Raw genomic sequence first — 16,107 nt, forward strand, 5'->3', positions numbered from 1 at the left:
CCGCATGGAGGAAAATCTGTGCACACGCGGGCCGGACTATTAAAATCATGGCATTAAAACTAAAAAATAAAGACAACTTCAGATTGTTTTCTTTGTCTTACTTTGGCCAAAAATAAAACAAACAACATTCTGAAAATATTACAATAAAAATATAGAAAAAAATACCCACAGCAGTAAAGTTTAGATCCATGAAGGAAAGAAGAAAGTGAATGAATGTTTATAACTGAATACAAACTTTTATTACTGAATACAACCAGACAACCTTTTTCCAAAACACAATATAGAATGTGAGCTATAACAGGATGCATACATTTATCATTTGTTTTCAAAACGGTTACAAAAAAGTGGGACCCCAAAAATGTACTGTGGGACCCCATTTTTATGACTTAATGGGGTCCCTGGGACCAATGTTCCCTCTAATTGTTCATGTGCCTGAGCAAACACAAAAACTCCCTGAGCATTCAGTGGAGCACATGTGAGCAACATAGCAAGTGGCAATACCAGCAGCACACCTGTCTTAATCTTTTATAATAATACTCAAATGAGAGGAGTCATTTTCATGAGATTATTTTCTAATATTAGTGATTTGGCCCACTTGTAATGAAAATAAAATAACTCTTGTTTTTCATAAGCTATGGATTAGTATTATACAATATGTCTGGGTGGGGGTCCTGCTTTGGAAATTGTTGTACCCCTTTCAGAGATCACATTTAGTTCCCCTTAAACATCCTCATGTTGCACAATGAAATGTAAGCATATGACATACTTGCCAACCCTCCCGGATTTTCCGGGAGACTCCCGAAATTCAGCGCCTCTCCCGAAAATCTCCCGGGACAAATTTTCTCCCGAAAATCTCCCGAAATTCAGGCCGAGCTGGAGGCCACGCCCCCTCCAGCTCCATGCGGACCTGAGTGACGTGTTGACAGCCTGTTCACACGTCCGCTTTCCCACAATTTAAACAGCTAATGATCGAGGGCGAGTTCTTGGTTTCTTATGTGGGTTTATTGTTAGGCAGTTTCATTAACGTCCTCCCAGCGCGGTAACAACACACAACAACAGCAGTCAAATTTTCGTCTACTGTAAAGCAGTTCGTCTGCCGTAAACAGCAATGTTGTGACACTTTTAAACAGGACAATACTGCCATCTACTGTACATACATATGTGACCCACCCATAATGTGTCACATTTTTGTGTTGATTTATTTATTTTATTTTGTGGTTTGAATTCGTTTTTGGAGCTGTCATTACACATTTATCAGTATTCACATTGGTCAGTAGGGGGCAGTAGGGCGTTTCTTCCCAATTGAATGCTATCACCTGCAGACCGGAAGTGTCTTGTCATTCTGATGAGAGCGACCAGTCTGTGAACAATTGAAACGTCCTGTGTGCTTTTTACTCCTGTATAACAGGTTAGTTTTGGTGAATCAACTCACTGAAGAATATCCATGTGATCTTTATAAGTTTAAGTACACATTCTGATGGTGGAGCCTAACTCTAAAGTGTTTGTGAGTTGTAGTTTGTATTTGTGAATGAATCCAGTGCACAGCTGCAGTAATCAATACAAAAAGGCGACGTGAGTGCGCAATGTTTATATAGGAACTTCTGATCCTAATTCAGACTCCCAAATTAGAGCTCCCGTTTTCTTATTGATTTTATAATGTATATTTGTATAATGTGTGTGTTTTGAAATAGTGACAGAGAATAGAACAAGGATGGACAATTCAACCCTTAACTCAACAATGAGTAGATGAGTGTTATGTGTGTGTATATGTGTAAATAAATGAACACTGAAATTCAAGTATTTCTTTTATTTATTTATATATATATATATATATATATATATATATATATATATATATATATATATATATATATATATATATATATATATATATATGTAATAAAAAAATATATATAAATAGCTAGAATTCACTGAAAGTCAAGTATTTCTTATATATATATATCTTAACCACGCCCCCAACCACGCCCCCCGTCCCACCCCCGACCACGCCCCCCACCCCCCACCTCCCGAAATCGGAGGTCTCAAGGTTGGCAAGTATGGCATATGAAGTGTGCATTCCTGTAACTTTTTCTAGTAACAGCATTCCATGATTAATATAAATACATTAACATTATTAATAAATGACAGTAGAATAAGCACACATATGACTGAGGAGTCATAGTGTAACTTTGTGTGGTGTTTGAGTTGTCTGACTTTTTGTGTGGCCATAAACGCACCAGTGACTTAGTGGTATGTCTGTTGGTGACAGATGACAAGCTGGTTTTGGCCTGGTTTGTACGGCAGAAAATGACTAGTTTTTCGAGATAGAAGTTTTTTACTCATGTTTTTGGTGTGGTTATGGCCGAATATAAACAGTTTTGCTCAATAAAGTGATCGATATAATTCCTGTCCTCGAAGCATCTCGATAGACGTTACAATAATTGAACGGTGTTCAATTGAACGGTGTTGACGAACACCGTTAGGGCCGCTTGTTGTCACTGTCACTCAGAGTTGCATTGCAAAATTACACAGAATAAATGTGTTTATTTTGTTTAGACTTCAGATGGGATTTGTTTTGGTGCGCGGCATATATTTGCTGTGCGCAGAGGACGCTTGAGCAGTGCGCAATTGCGCAGGCGCGCACCTTAGAGGGAACATTGCCTGGGACTCCATTTTGAAAATTCCTAGCGACAACACTGATGGAGTATTGGTGCGTGCAAAACAGCAGCAGGTGGCCGTGGCCTGCGGGCCGGTTCTAATACTAATCAAATATCATCCCGGGGGCCGTAGATAAATAATTCAAGGCGGGCCAGATCCGGCCCGCGGGCCTTGACTTTGACACCACTGCTCTAGAACAGTGTTCGGATTGTAATCATCAAAATATGATGAGCAGCAAAGTAGACAGCTGTCAACGTTGTGTCTCGGAGAGCAAATGCATGTGACAACATGTAAGCTAGCTAGATGATGCTAACCATGCTAACTAGCGAGTTCGTTTCGGTGCTCCTGATTGTCGACCTGTAGCTGAGGCGAGCGTTCAACTAATTTTGTTTTGATATTTCATTAAAAAACGACTTGAAAATGAATACTTACAAAGATTTCCACGTTTCTGCAGACTTTTTACATGCCTGTAACTAAATAGTACACTGATCGAACCTTTTTTAACATTCCACACTACAAAATAAGTAAAAAGTACGTCTTACTCATGCTGACATTGTATGGGATTGATAACGGTATCAGCCAATAGGCCAGGCTGCAATATCTGTATCGTATCAGAAGTGATAAAAAATAATGGTACATTAAAAATAAATACAAATAAAATAGTGTCTGTGTTATTGGAGAGGTAATAGGTCTAAAGCAAAAGCAAAACTCCCAGAATAAAAGCTGTTGTAACTTGAGAACAAGAAGTCTTTGATTCCTTTTAAAAAAAAAAAAATGCTGAACAACACTTTTCTGCGAGCGAATGAGCTCCCATAACGAACACGTGCGCTTTAGCAGCTATGATGGTCGAACCTGAGAAACCTGTGTGCCTGACCAAGCCAGGTGCTACTCACACAGGACATGTGAATACTATAATTGATGACAGCGGACCGCAGCTCAAATTTCAGGGTCCTCAACATAAGCGTAGACAGGGGGGGCTTTGTTACTGCCTGCAAGCGTTGAATGAACAAACAATATGTCGGCAATGATGGAAAAATAATAGTTTTTCCGTGTCATGAGCATGTCACACCAAAGCGCCCTGCTATTGTAAAGAAGAATACCGCTTCACTTTTACTGCACACCCTTTATGACAAGTAAGACCGAGATTGTATGCAAGGGCAAATAAAGATACACAGAAGAGACAGGAAATCACAGCACGTGTTAAATAGCAAGGATGGGACCATACCAAAACTTAAATAGTGGTAAAGGTCCCCTTTTATGCAAACATGACTTTTTAATAATGTCCCAACAGTAATAAGTGTTCCTGGAGTCTGTTTATGAGCACCAAATGCTCATAAACATTTGAAAAAATTGTTTTTTTCATGACATCCTTAAGGGAAAATGTCCTTTCTAATAGACTGAATGCGGCCTCTGACCCTTCCTAGCTCCAAAAAAACACACACAAAACAATATAATGCTAACCTAGCATGATGTTAAAATTAGTCCTGGCAAACAATTACATTTTCTAATTAGATTAATCACAGGGTGCTGATCAAAATCATTAATTTTTAATACCCATTCATGGTGTACATGCACGTAATGTGTTTATTGAACACCTTTAACATCATCGCTGCATGAGGAACACTTAACTCTGCTGAACTGAGTTTTTGGATTATACTTGTAGAGCGCTTTTCTACCTTCACGGTACTAACCTACTCAGTGGCCTAGTAACCTACTCAGTGGCCTTGTGGTTAGAGTGTCTGCCCTGAGATCGGTCGGTTGTGAGTTCAAACCACAGCCAAGTCATACCACAGACTATAAAAATGGGACCCATTACCTCCCTGCTTGGCACTCAGCATCAAGGGTTGGAATTGGGGGTTAAATCACCAAAAATTATTCCCGGGCACGGCCACCGCTGCAGCTCACTGCTCCACTCACTTCCCAGGGGGTGAACAAGGGGATGGGTTAAATGCAGAGGACACATTTCACTACACCTAGTGTGTGTGTGACCATCATTGGTACTTTAACTTAATTAACTCAAAGCGCTTTGACCATACTTGCCAACCCTCCCGGATTTTCCGGGAGACTCCCGAAATTCAGCGCCTCTCCCGAAAACCTCCCGGAAGAAGTTTTCTCCCGAAAATCTCCCGGAATTCAGCCGGAGCTGGAGGCCACGCCCCCTCCAGCTCCATGCGGACCTGAGTCCAGTGTGCGCACACAAGGAGACGAAGCAGAAGAACGAGACCATAGTCAAAGAGCGCAGGGAGACACTTCTCCAGGGCTGATGTATGCTCGAGGCAACACCCTTCACTTTACCCAGCAGTGGGTCTCCACAGCGGACGACTTTAGGGTGAATGATGAGTCCAGTGATCAGTTGCAAATCTTGCTTTATTGATTGCTTGCACACAGCCAATCCAACACAAAACCAACTAGTCCCTCCCCGCATTTACGCTACCGCTCCCTCTCTTCTCTTGCCCACACACTCACTGACGTCACTCACCTCACATGCTGTCACCTATTAAAGGGCCACACACACACATACTCTACTCTCATAACACACAGTACAGTTAGTAGAACAACTGTGTTTTCATTACTGTGTATTTGATAGGTGCCATTGCCCCGGAATTGTATTGCATTGTACTTTCAAGTACAACAATGAGTAGATGAGTGTTATGTGTGTAAATAAATGAACACTGAAATTCAAATATTTCTTTTATTTATATATATATAATAAAATAAATAAATATATATATAGCTAGAATTCAATTTTGCACACAGAATTTTTTTGTAGAACAGAACATTTTTTGTACCAATATTAAATGTCTTAAACATTACAATTTCATTATTAACACTCAAACAAGGTACACATTTGCCCTCATACACAAACAAAATGCCATCATAAAGCCTACTGTAACGCTCAATTAAACACAGAGAACATCCCTAAACTGTGCCAGCACTGTCGCTAACACCAGTGCAGGGCTGGACAATATGGATCAAAACTCATATTCTGATATAGTTTAGCCCATAAACTAACCCACAAATGAAAATATTTGTTGACGTGATTAAATATCTCCACCACCATGCCTTGTTTTTCAATTTTCGGGACTGATGGGAATCCCAAATACACACATCTAGGTACCAACAAGTAAGAAAAGTAGGTTTTGTATAATAGGATCCAAACTTAAGAGGTGTTTGAGATAAGAAAAAAGATAAAGCCTTCAAAAAAATATAAGAAAAGTCAAATATAATCTCCAATCTTCTTAAAAAAACATTTAGCTATGCTTACTTCTTCAGCTAACAAAAACACAAAATAACAACGTGTGAAATAAAGTTCCCTGGTTTAAGAGGACATGTTTAAAGGTCAGCAGCAACATGAAAATAGTGGACCTTTAACAATGGTGTTTTTATAGGTAAACATTATTATAGGACATACACACAAATATTTTAGCCAGGAACACCAACCTGCCAACTGCTTCATGATGCTGTGTTCTGAAAATTATTTTTAAAAAGTAATGAATTATAGTTACTCATTACTTTACCAAATATGTAATTGAATTAGTAACATAATTGCTCTTTAATACATATAATAGAGAAATTAATTAATGTGTTACTAAAAAATAAACTTCAAATATCTGGCATAATGCAGTTAAGACAAGTTTTAGTGTGCGTGTGACACTAGCCAGTTTACTCACTGGTCTGAGTTTAAGCTGTTTTTGTTACCTCAGCAGGCTGCAGCAAAGGCACTTTGTCCACTCTGACTGCAGCTCTTGTGAATCTTTCAATGTTTTGTGTTACCTCTGCTTAATAAATAGAGTGAATGTGCTTCCATGGCTGTATGTTCTTGTCAACAAACGGGGTATTATTTGGATGGCAAGTTTGTCACTTCTATCATTGATTTGTTGTTCAATATTCCCTCTGACCCTCGTAGTTACTAGCGCGCAGATCAGTTTGTGTCAAGTGGTGGTGTAAAAAACGTTGTCTTTACTGACCAGTTCCTTCAACTAAGATCTAGTTTCAGAGGAAGAGCAGCCCCGCTCACCTCTGTGCATGGCGCAGGTGGGGTGGGTAGGATACACAGAGCTCCCTCCGCGTGTGATCCATCATTTGGTTGTGGTTTACATTTATTTCAAACATGCTGCACAGATGGGTGAACATTTTAATCTAGTTTTATCAAATTTGGATGTATTTATTTTAGGAGCAACATGAAGGGTTTGCACATGTGGCACAGTAAATTTGTCTCATTGTACAGCCAAGTATATACATATATATATATATATATATATATATATATATATATATATATATATATATATATATATATATATATATATATATATATATATATATATATATATTAGGGGTGTGGGAAAAAATTGATTCAAATTAAATCGCGATTCTCACGTTGTGCGATTCAGAATCGATTCTCTTTTAAAAAAAATCTATTCTTTTTTTTTTTGTTAAATTAATCAATTCAACAAAACAATACACAGCAATACCATAACAATGCAATCCAATTCCAAAACCAAACGCGACTCAGCAACACTCAGAACCGCAATAAACAGAGCAATTGAGAGGAGACACAAACACGACACAGAAAAAACCAAAAGTAGTAAAAAAAAAATGAATATTATCAACAACAGTATCAATATTAGTTACAATTTCAACATAGCAGTGATTAAAAATCCCGCATTGACATTATCATTAGACATTTATAAAAAAAAAAAAAAGAACAATAGTGTCACAGTGGCTTACACTTGCATCGCATCTCATAAGCTTGACAACACACTGTGTCCAATATTTTCACAAAGATAAAATAAGTCATATTTTTGGTTCATTTAATAGTTAAAACAAATTTACATTATTGTAATCAGTTGATAAAACATTGTCCTTTACAATTATAAAAGCTTTTTACAAAAATCTACTACTCTGCTTGCATGTCAGCAGACTGGGGTGGATCCTGCTGAAATCCTATGTATTGAATGAATAGAGAATCCTTTTGAATCGGGAAAAAAAAACGTTTTTGAATCGAGAATCGTGTTGAATTGAAAAAAAAATCGATTTTGAATCGAATCGTGACCCCAAGAATCGATATTGAATCGAATCGTGGAACACCCAAAGATTCACAGCCCTAATATATACATATTTATATATATATACACTGTATACATATATATATATATATATATATATATATATATATATATACATATCAATCAATTAATCAAAGTTTACTTATATAGCCCTAAATCACGAGTGCTTCAAGGGCTGTACAAGCCACAACAACATCCTCGGCTCAGATCCCACATTAGGGCAAGAAAAAACTCAACCCAATGGGATGACAGTGAGAAACCTTGGAGGGGACTGCAGATGTGGGGACCCCCCTGGGCGACCGGTGCAATGGACGTCAAGTGGATCTAGCATAATATTGTGAGAGTCCAGTTCATAGTGGGGCCAGCAGGAGATCATATATATATATATATATATATATATATATATATATATATATATATATATATATATATATATATATATATATATATATATATATATATATAGAGATGAAATAGTCTTGTGATTTTTTTCCCCACACATACATATATATATATATATATATATTTATATATATATTCTCTCTGGAAATTGTAATGTATCATGTTGTATGCATGCATGTTCAAAATAAACTCAAACGGTAATGCAACTATTGGTCATATGCCTTGCGCCTCCCGTACACTAGGGGGGGGGTATTAAATGGTATCAGCTTCCGGGTTGTATGCCGCGCGTCGAGACTAGCGCTTGCGCGATACGAAGGGTCGCCTTCGGCGGTCGAGAGATCTGGTTTTCAATCGTATAATTCAGGTGTGTTAGTCTGACTTTACAAAAATCGAACATGATCGGATTAAGGTGTTTCCATGGGTTGTAAGATGCTTATTTAGAGTTGAACTACTTGAGAAATATGACTCATTCAGTGCACGGACACATACTGACTGAGTTTGCCTGTGTCTAATGTTTTTTGACACGATATAGCTGTAAAAAGTGCAACACATTCAGCTGTATGTGTGCTTTGTTCCCTTTTTTAAGGAACACTTTAAACATGTGTAGGTTGTTCAGCATTAGTGAAATAAATTCCTATTCTTAAAATGCCAAAGAAAAGGATAAAAGCTAAACACAACAAAAAAACTCACAATATGACTGATAAAATTGTAAAAATATTATGACAGACCACCTCCAAAAAATTAATGGAATTTTACAGCCTTTTCACTGAACAAAAGATTGTACATGAAATCAAAAATGAGGGATTTGTAATGTTAACTATGAACGATACAACACTGAATATTAAGAACATATGAACATCTCTCCTCTTCACTTCCCAGACGACCGCTTCAAGATCGATCTTTTACAATATAGTAAAATGCAACAAATATGTAATAAACTCTGCGAAACATGAATGCAAAGAACAAAATACTCCCACAGATCCATATGATAATAATCCATATAATATCACCTTTGTCACTTTTTCTTCCGTGTCCTTCCCTGACACTCACTATTCAGGCTGGCTTCTGTAAAGAAATTCCGCCCACTCTGCTTCTTGCCTCGTCTGTTTGCAGCTGCTGTGACGTAGATTACCATAATGACCCGTATATCACTCAAAAGCGTAGTTTCCAATCATTGGAAGACTTTGTTTCACTCAAAACTTCCGGTAATTTGAAAAATGCACTGCACATCATACTGGCGGCTCCAGTTCCTATAGTAAAAGTTAAAAAAATAATTTGGAGATATCAGGCGAGCCGGATTGAAAAGATTAACGGGCGGCATACGGCCCACGGGCCGTAATTTACCAATCTACCAGCAGCTATAGTGACCCTGGGATGGGGAGGCCTTCTTAATTCATTAGAAATGTAAAATTGAATGCAAAAATTGTATATTTCAACACTGATGCGTTCCCCAGAATATGGTCAGAGACAATTCAGCTTGCTTACAGGTAGTTGCTCTGTGTGTCACCCAATGCATGTGTGTTGTCCTGTATTTTTTGTGCCTGCCCCGTCATTATATTTAGGGTTCTTTTTAGTGGAATCCAAAAATGTGTGTGCCGCAATTACACTAAACCAGTGCTTCTCAAAAAGTGAGTGAGGTGTCAGGGGGGCATGAGAGTCAATGGACTCACAGTATTAGCGTTTTTTTTCATTATTGAACGATACACAAGCTTCCAGCTAGGTGGCAGCACTGCTGGCATTAATCAACAGGCTCAACTGGGAAATTTGACCAAGTATATTGGTTGTGCTAAAACATTCTTGTATACCGTATTTTCCGCACCATAAGGCGCCCTGGGTTATAAGCCGCGCCTTGAATGAACGGCATATTTCAAAACTTTGTCCACCTATAAGCCGCCCCGTGTTGTAAGCCGCATCTAACTGCGCTAAAGGAATGTCAAAAAAACAGTCAAATAGGTCAGTCAAACTTTAATAATATATTAAAACCAGCGTGATGTGGGCGCGCATGGAATCGTATATCAACATGGACGGAGCTGCGTGAAAAAAGCCACCCGGCCTCTTCGCATAAACTTAAACTTACCTTAACCACTCACTCATCTTTTCTTCATCCATCCCTTCGAGTTAGCTTTTATGATGACGCCGGCTGGAAAGGTCTCTTTTGGCAAGGTCTTCCTTTTGAATATCACCATGGGTGGAAGTTTCTGGCCATTAGCATGGCAAGCTAGAACCACAGTGAAGGATGACTTCTCATTCCCTGTGGTGCGAATATTCACCGTACGTGCTCCCGTTGTATCCACAGTGCGGTTCACAGGAATATCAAAAGTCAGTGGAACCTCGTCCATGTTGATAATGTTCTCTGGCCGGATCTTTTTTTCAGCTATCTTGTTTTTACAATATGCACGGAAAGTAGCCAGCTTTTCTTGAAAGTCTTTAGGCAGTTGCTGTGAAATAGTAATCCGTGTGCGGATGGAGAGATTGCGTCTTTTCATGAACCGGATCCCTGTCGCTTAGTAGGAGCCATTTTGTGGTCTTTACAGATGTAAACACACAAAGGAAATGAAACGTACGGTAATATCCGCGCGCTTTTTCTTCTTCTACGCGGGCGGGTGGTTGCTTACAGTAGAAGAAGAAGCGCTTCCTGTTCTATGGGGGCGGGTGCTTACCTTGGCGGTTGCTTGCGTAGAAGAAGAAGCACTTCCTCTTCTACGGGGAAAAAAGATGGCGGCTGTTTACCGAAGTTGCGAGACCGAAACTTTATGAAAATGAATCTTAATATTAATCCATATATAAAGCGCACCGGGTTAAAAGCCGCACTGTCAGCTTTTGAGTAAATTTGAGGTTTTTAGGTGCGGCTAATAGTGCGGAAAATACGGTACATGAAATACGGGTCTGATAAGGCGTGGGGAACATGAGAAAACAACACACAAGTCTAAAGCTACGTGGCATGTAGATGCTTGTGCCAGCCACTCAGAGTAGTTTGTACTGATAAATAAATAAATAAACATTATCAGATTCTCAATCTCATTTCAATTTGGGGTGGGGGTGCATGACAAAAAATGTTGCAAAGCACTGCACTAAAGTATGAAGTTAAGATGAGGTTTACAATATATGGGCCTGCCTTCTGCAAATGGCCCATGGGCTGCGAGTTTGAGACCCCTGCTATACACTATTGTGAGAGTTTGATATGTACAATTGCTGAAACATTATAATAGTATAGGACCTTTAAATAGTGCTGTCAACATTTTTTCTAAGAATATGATGACACTTTTGTTTAACAAAAATACTAAAGGACCTCACTGGCCTCACATCTAATGTTCTACTAATAAATATTAAGGTTTTAGTAGTTTTCCCCACACAACACACTATCTTGTGTCAGTCATTTGACATGACACTGCCTTGAACTTGACGCCACTGTCAGGAACCTTGCAGTTATCTTAGAAGGGCTATGTCCTGTCACATCTGCATTATTATTACTTTGATATAAAACCTAATCTGTGTCGTTTTGAGCTAGTGTGTTAAGTACAGTGATACTCCCAAGGTCGGCAAAATACGAGGAAGTAGGAAAATGGCTTAACCCAATTGGCATTATTCTCGGAAAATTGTGCTTTTGTTCTTGTACTCTTTCCTCGCAGTGAGACGCCAATGCCAGACCTATGAACTCTGCCTAGCAACAAGAAGTTGCAGAAATGTGTGCTGTAGGTGACTGGCAAACAATTGAACATTGCTGGTGTTCTACATTGGTAAATAGCTAAGAATACATTCCAGATGCTTTCACAAGTCGTGTCTGTGGAGTTAAACAAATAAAACAAAACAAGGCGGGTTGTCCAATTCAAAATAGTACCGTGGGAAACTGTAAAAAGCAAGTGTCATTGAACGCATCAAGACAACAAGAGAACAAGGGTCTCCTGTATTTTCGTCTGCTGTTAATAACATTTGTATCCAAGAGGAGACTAAGGGCAGGGAGAAAACGAAGTGCTGCAGAAAAGACGTTGGAGTAAAATACTTTAGTGTCTAACTAAACGTGTTAGCAATAGCATGCATTTTTATTGTTGATATTCCTAGCTGCATATCCTCTAAAGTTGCAATATTGCAATGATGGCTAATCTGCTCCACCAGCCACGGTTTCAACTCTGGATGGCCAGATACAAAAAATTGTGTTTCACAGTACTTGGTTTTGCCGGTGGAAACGATCCAATAGCAAATACTGTCAAGCTGAGTGCAGTGGAAAAGTTTGGCATTGCAAAAAAAAAAAAAATACTGTAACGGCTGAATGTATGAGAAACAAGCCTTTTAGAAGAAGAAGAAAAAAAAATCATCAGCGATAAGATGTATTTGATGCACAGCTGATGCTGCCTCTACTGAGGTGCAGCGAGGCAGAGTGGAACATTCAGTCCACAGAGGCTCTACATTAAAAAGATGTTCAGTTGCTTCAAGCGTTCTCTCAAAGGAATTATTACCATTGCTGAGGTTGAACTGTTGGTTGTTTGTGTGCCTCAGTATGTTTTAGTAAGGCCATGCCAAAAACCCCCAAACCTGCCAAAGTCTGTGAATAACTCGAACAAAGGTTAAAAATGTATCTTATTCTGTGGGGTGCAGATTCCAAACATTGAAAAACGTTGTACTATTGTATTGTGATTATTTATATGGTGAATTCGGCACTTTTAAAAGCAAGCAGTTATTTTTTTTTTTCTGAATAAACATATTATTTCCCCCGTTTTAGGCCAACTTGAACAACAGTTTAAAGACTAAAATTTCCTCATTGTGTTTTCCAACCATGATGTAATCTACACACTGGTGCTAATTGGACTTTTTTCAGATCTGGTCATTATTATTTATTGATTTTGATGTTGTTGTTTTTTTAAATTGTTTTATTATGATTTAAATAGTTTAATCCACAGGTGCTAGATTTATTTTTATTAAAAACGTACAATATTTGCTTCCTTCTGTATTCAAATTAAGTCTGACAAAAAATTAATTGGTTTCATATCATGAAATAATTTTTAAATATTTTTTTTTAAATGTTACAGTAAATACAGTAAACCCTGTGTTAATTGGTTCCGGTCTTACCATAGTCAATCATTTTTAATCAAATATTTTCCTACCTAGAGCACAAACAACTTTTTAATGAACTTCTAAATACTTTTCGCATTACGAGAGCCCTGCAGAAATAAAATACCATGCCATATAGTCACTTTTACACTCATTTAATCCAGGATAGTAATGCTGCCTGAGAGTGAGCCAATCAGTGGCATTGATACCAAACGGCACACTCTGATTGGTTTAGTCTTATCTAGGAGCTAATACTAATGTAGGGTTCATATTTTTTAGTTAATTTAGCCATTTGTGTGCTTAAGGAATGCTTCATTTAGGCTAAAATGCATAGAATATATATACATATTTTTAAAGTACTTGCTATAGAGTAAAGCTGCAAACATCAAAATGCGAGGCAAGTGATGACTATAATACTCAAAAAAAATTTAATTCACATTTTTCTTTAACATATTATTTGTTTAAATGTATTTAATATTTTTTGCTATTTAAAAAAAATAATTGGTAACTTTATAATGGATTGTTTTTTAATTTTAGTTTTTTTTTCCCCATGTAATTATTATATATAATTATAGTATTTTAGTCATTTTTATGTGGTTGAGCCATTTTTTTTATCTGAATGTTTTTTTATGTGGTTATTAGAACATTGCTTTAAATTGCAAATATTTTGAAATAATGGCTTATTAAACTTGTTGTAATATATACTGTATACTTTTTCATTACATTTTTAACTGTTACTTTTCTTAGGGTTATTTGTGCTCTGTTATCATCTATATTATGTGGCCAATTGGATTTGACATACAATCTAACAATTCCAATCTTACAATAAACAATGTTTGCGGATACATAATAACACTGAATTTTCTCCCGAGAGGGACATTTCAAGAGAAGTTTTGGAGTTAAAGTGGAGGAAGTCCTTATGACCTTTTAGCACATTTCCATTGTTTTGCATTCATGTGGCTGTGAATTTGCAAACAAAGTAGGCAAAGGCCCTGCCGGACTTGACAGAGGTGTATTACTGTTTCTTTCCTCTTCTTAACAAGCCGACAATGCGCAAGTCTGTCAACACTCCTTTGACTTTTCCATGTGTGGCACTCGGCCCAAGTCCATACCTTCCTACTGAACACATAAATGTTTTAATGGGCCTATTAATACAGTACAAGATTATGGAAATAACTAAAATGGTTTGGCCTGTTTTTAGAAAATGTCCACACATAAATAGTGCACTTGTTGGACGCGGGTCTGCGCTTGTGACATGTGATTCTGGGAGGTTATTTACAGCAGCAGGATGGTGTACACTCAATGACATGTCACCGAGCTGTCAATCATAATCTTTTTATGCTATAAAGAATATCAGATAGTACATACCAAATTTAAGCCTTAACATTTATATGTGAGGGAATATTAGATAGTAAATACCAGATTTAAGACTTACATCCTCTTCTGTTCTAGAGTATATGTTGGCTAACTCACCATCACCATCTGAAAAACAAGGCGATCCAAGTGAGTGAAGGCCGAGTGAAACTCGATGCTCCAATGACGCACTTGTCAGATGCATTTACTGTACATGGTTTCTTTCCTTCTCGTGTATCGTCAAGATCAGGAACTTTGCCCTTGTGACTGTCCCTTAACGTGGGCAAGTGTGTGCCAGATGGCACGGCCAGAGACGATGCAAAGCCACGGAACAAAGTTCGCTCGCCTCTAAGTCGCATTAAGCATACACTGATCCACCTTTTTCCTCAGGGATTGGCTACGCAACCCAGGTGGTGATTGCCTACGCCGCCGTGTCATACATTGTCATCCAGGCCTGGGCCTTCTTCTATCTCTTCTCGTCATTCAGTGCAGAGGTTCCGTGGGCCAGCTGCAGGAACCCCTGGAACACAGGTAGAGTACATCTGGTGTAACTCTTCTACTCTTAAACCCCTGCACACAAAATGGTACACATTTGTCAAAACATGCCCCCCTGCTGTTTATAGATATATCTCATTTGACCAGGTCATCATATTCTCAGGTCATATAATCGATCGCAACTGGACTGTTCTGGTTGTCTTAGAAGATGTTTCGCCTTTCATCCGAGCGTGCTTCGTCAGTTCATGCTCACAGTCTTAAATGACAGCTAAAATGTAAAGACGAGACACCTTTGCCAGCACAACAACCATTGTTGGGATGGAAATCCCCACATTAGCGTTGCAGTATTGTGGTGCAAAACGACAACTGTTATCCCTAATTTCCACAGGAAGCGTCATTGAGTTTTGAGTTTGAGTTTATTTCGAACATGCAAGTATACAACATGATACATCACAATCTCCAGTTTCTCTTTTCAACATGTTCGAAAAGGAGTAGGAAGAAGCAGAGCTTATTTAATCCTACCCCTTTTCTTTTACATAACAGTTGCTAAAACTTTTGTTCACTTCCTGTTCTCAATTTATTCACAATATACTCCATAAGTAATCACAATAAAATAAGTAAATAAATAATAATTGGTGAAGTAAGTTACATTTCATATGTTGAGATAAGTAAGATTATTTTGTGAGTGAAAGAATGAAAGAATGGATGAGTTAAATAAATTCAGAATGTTTATCATGGTTCTTCTTCTTTGTACTTTGTAAACACTTTAAGTTTGAAGAGTTTCTTGAAGTGGATCATATTAGTACATTGTTTGATTGCTTTGCTTAATCCATTCCATAATTTAATTCCACATACTGATATACTGAAGGTCTTAAGTGTTGTACGTGCATACAAATGTTTTAAATTACATTTCTCCCTAAGATTATATTTCTCCTCTTTTTTTGAGAAGAATTGTTGTATATTCTTGGGTAGCAGGTTATAGTTTGCTTTGTGTATACTTTTAGCTGTTTGCAAATTCACTATGTCGTAGAATTTCAGAATCTTTGATTCAATAAATAAAGGATTTGTGTGTTCTCTATATCCA

The 16,107-nt window shown here is 37.9% G+C and overlaps 1 protein-coding gene across 1 annotated transcript in view; it reads left to right on the forward strand.

The window, feature by feature from the left end:
- Positions 1-16,107, forward strand: part of LOC133578227 (sodium- and chloride-dependent GABA transporter 2-like) — a 92,600-nt gene that overhangs the window by 3,285 nt on the left and 73,208 nt on the right. Inside the window, exon 4 of the mRNA XM_061932480.2 lies at positions 14,919-15,059. Within this exon, the coding sequence (XP_061788464.1) occupies positions 14,919-15,059 (141 nt within the window). The remainder of the gene's footprint in view (positions 1-14,918; positions 15,060-16,107) is intronic.

The sequence above is a fragment of the Nerophis lumbriciformis genome, linkage group LG38 (assembly GCF_033978685.3).
Source record: "Nerophis lumbriciformis linkage group LG38, RoL_Nlum_v2.1, whole genome shotgun sequence".
In the NCBI taxonomy this organism is placed as follows: domain Eukaryota; kingdom Metazoa; phylum Chordata; class Actinopteri; order Syngnathiformes; family Syngnathidae; genus Nerophis; species Nerophis lumbriciformis.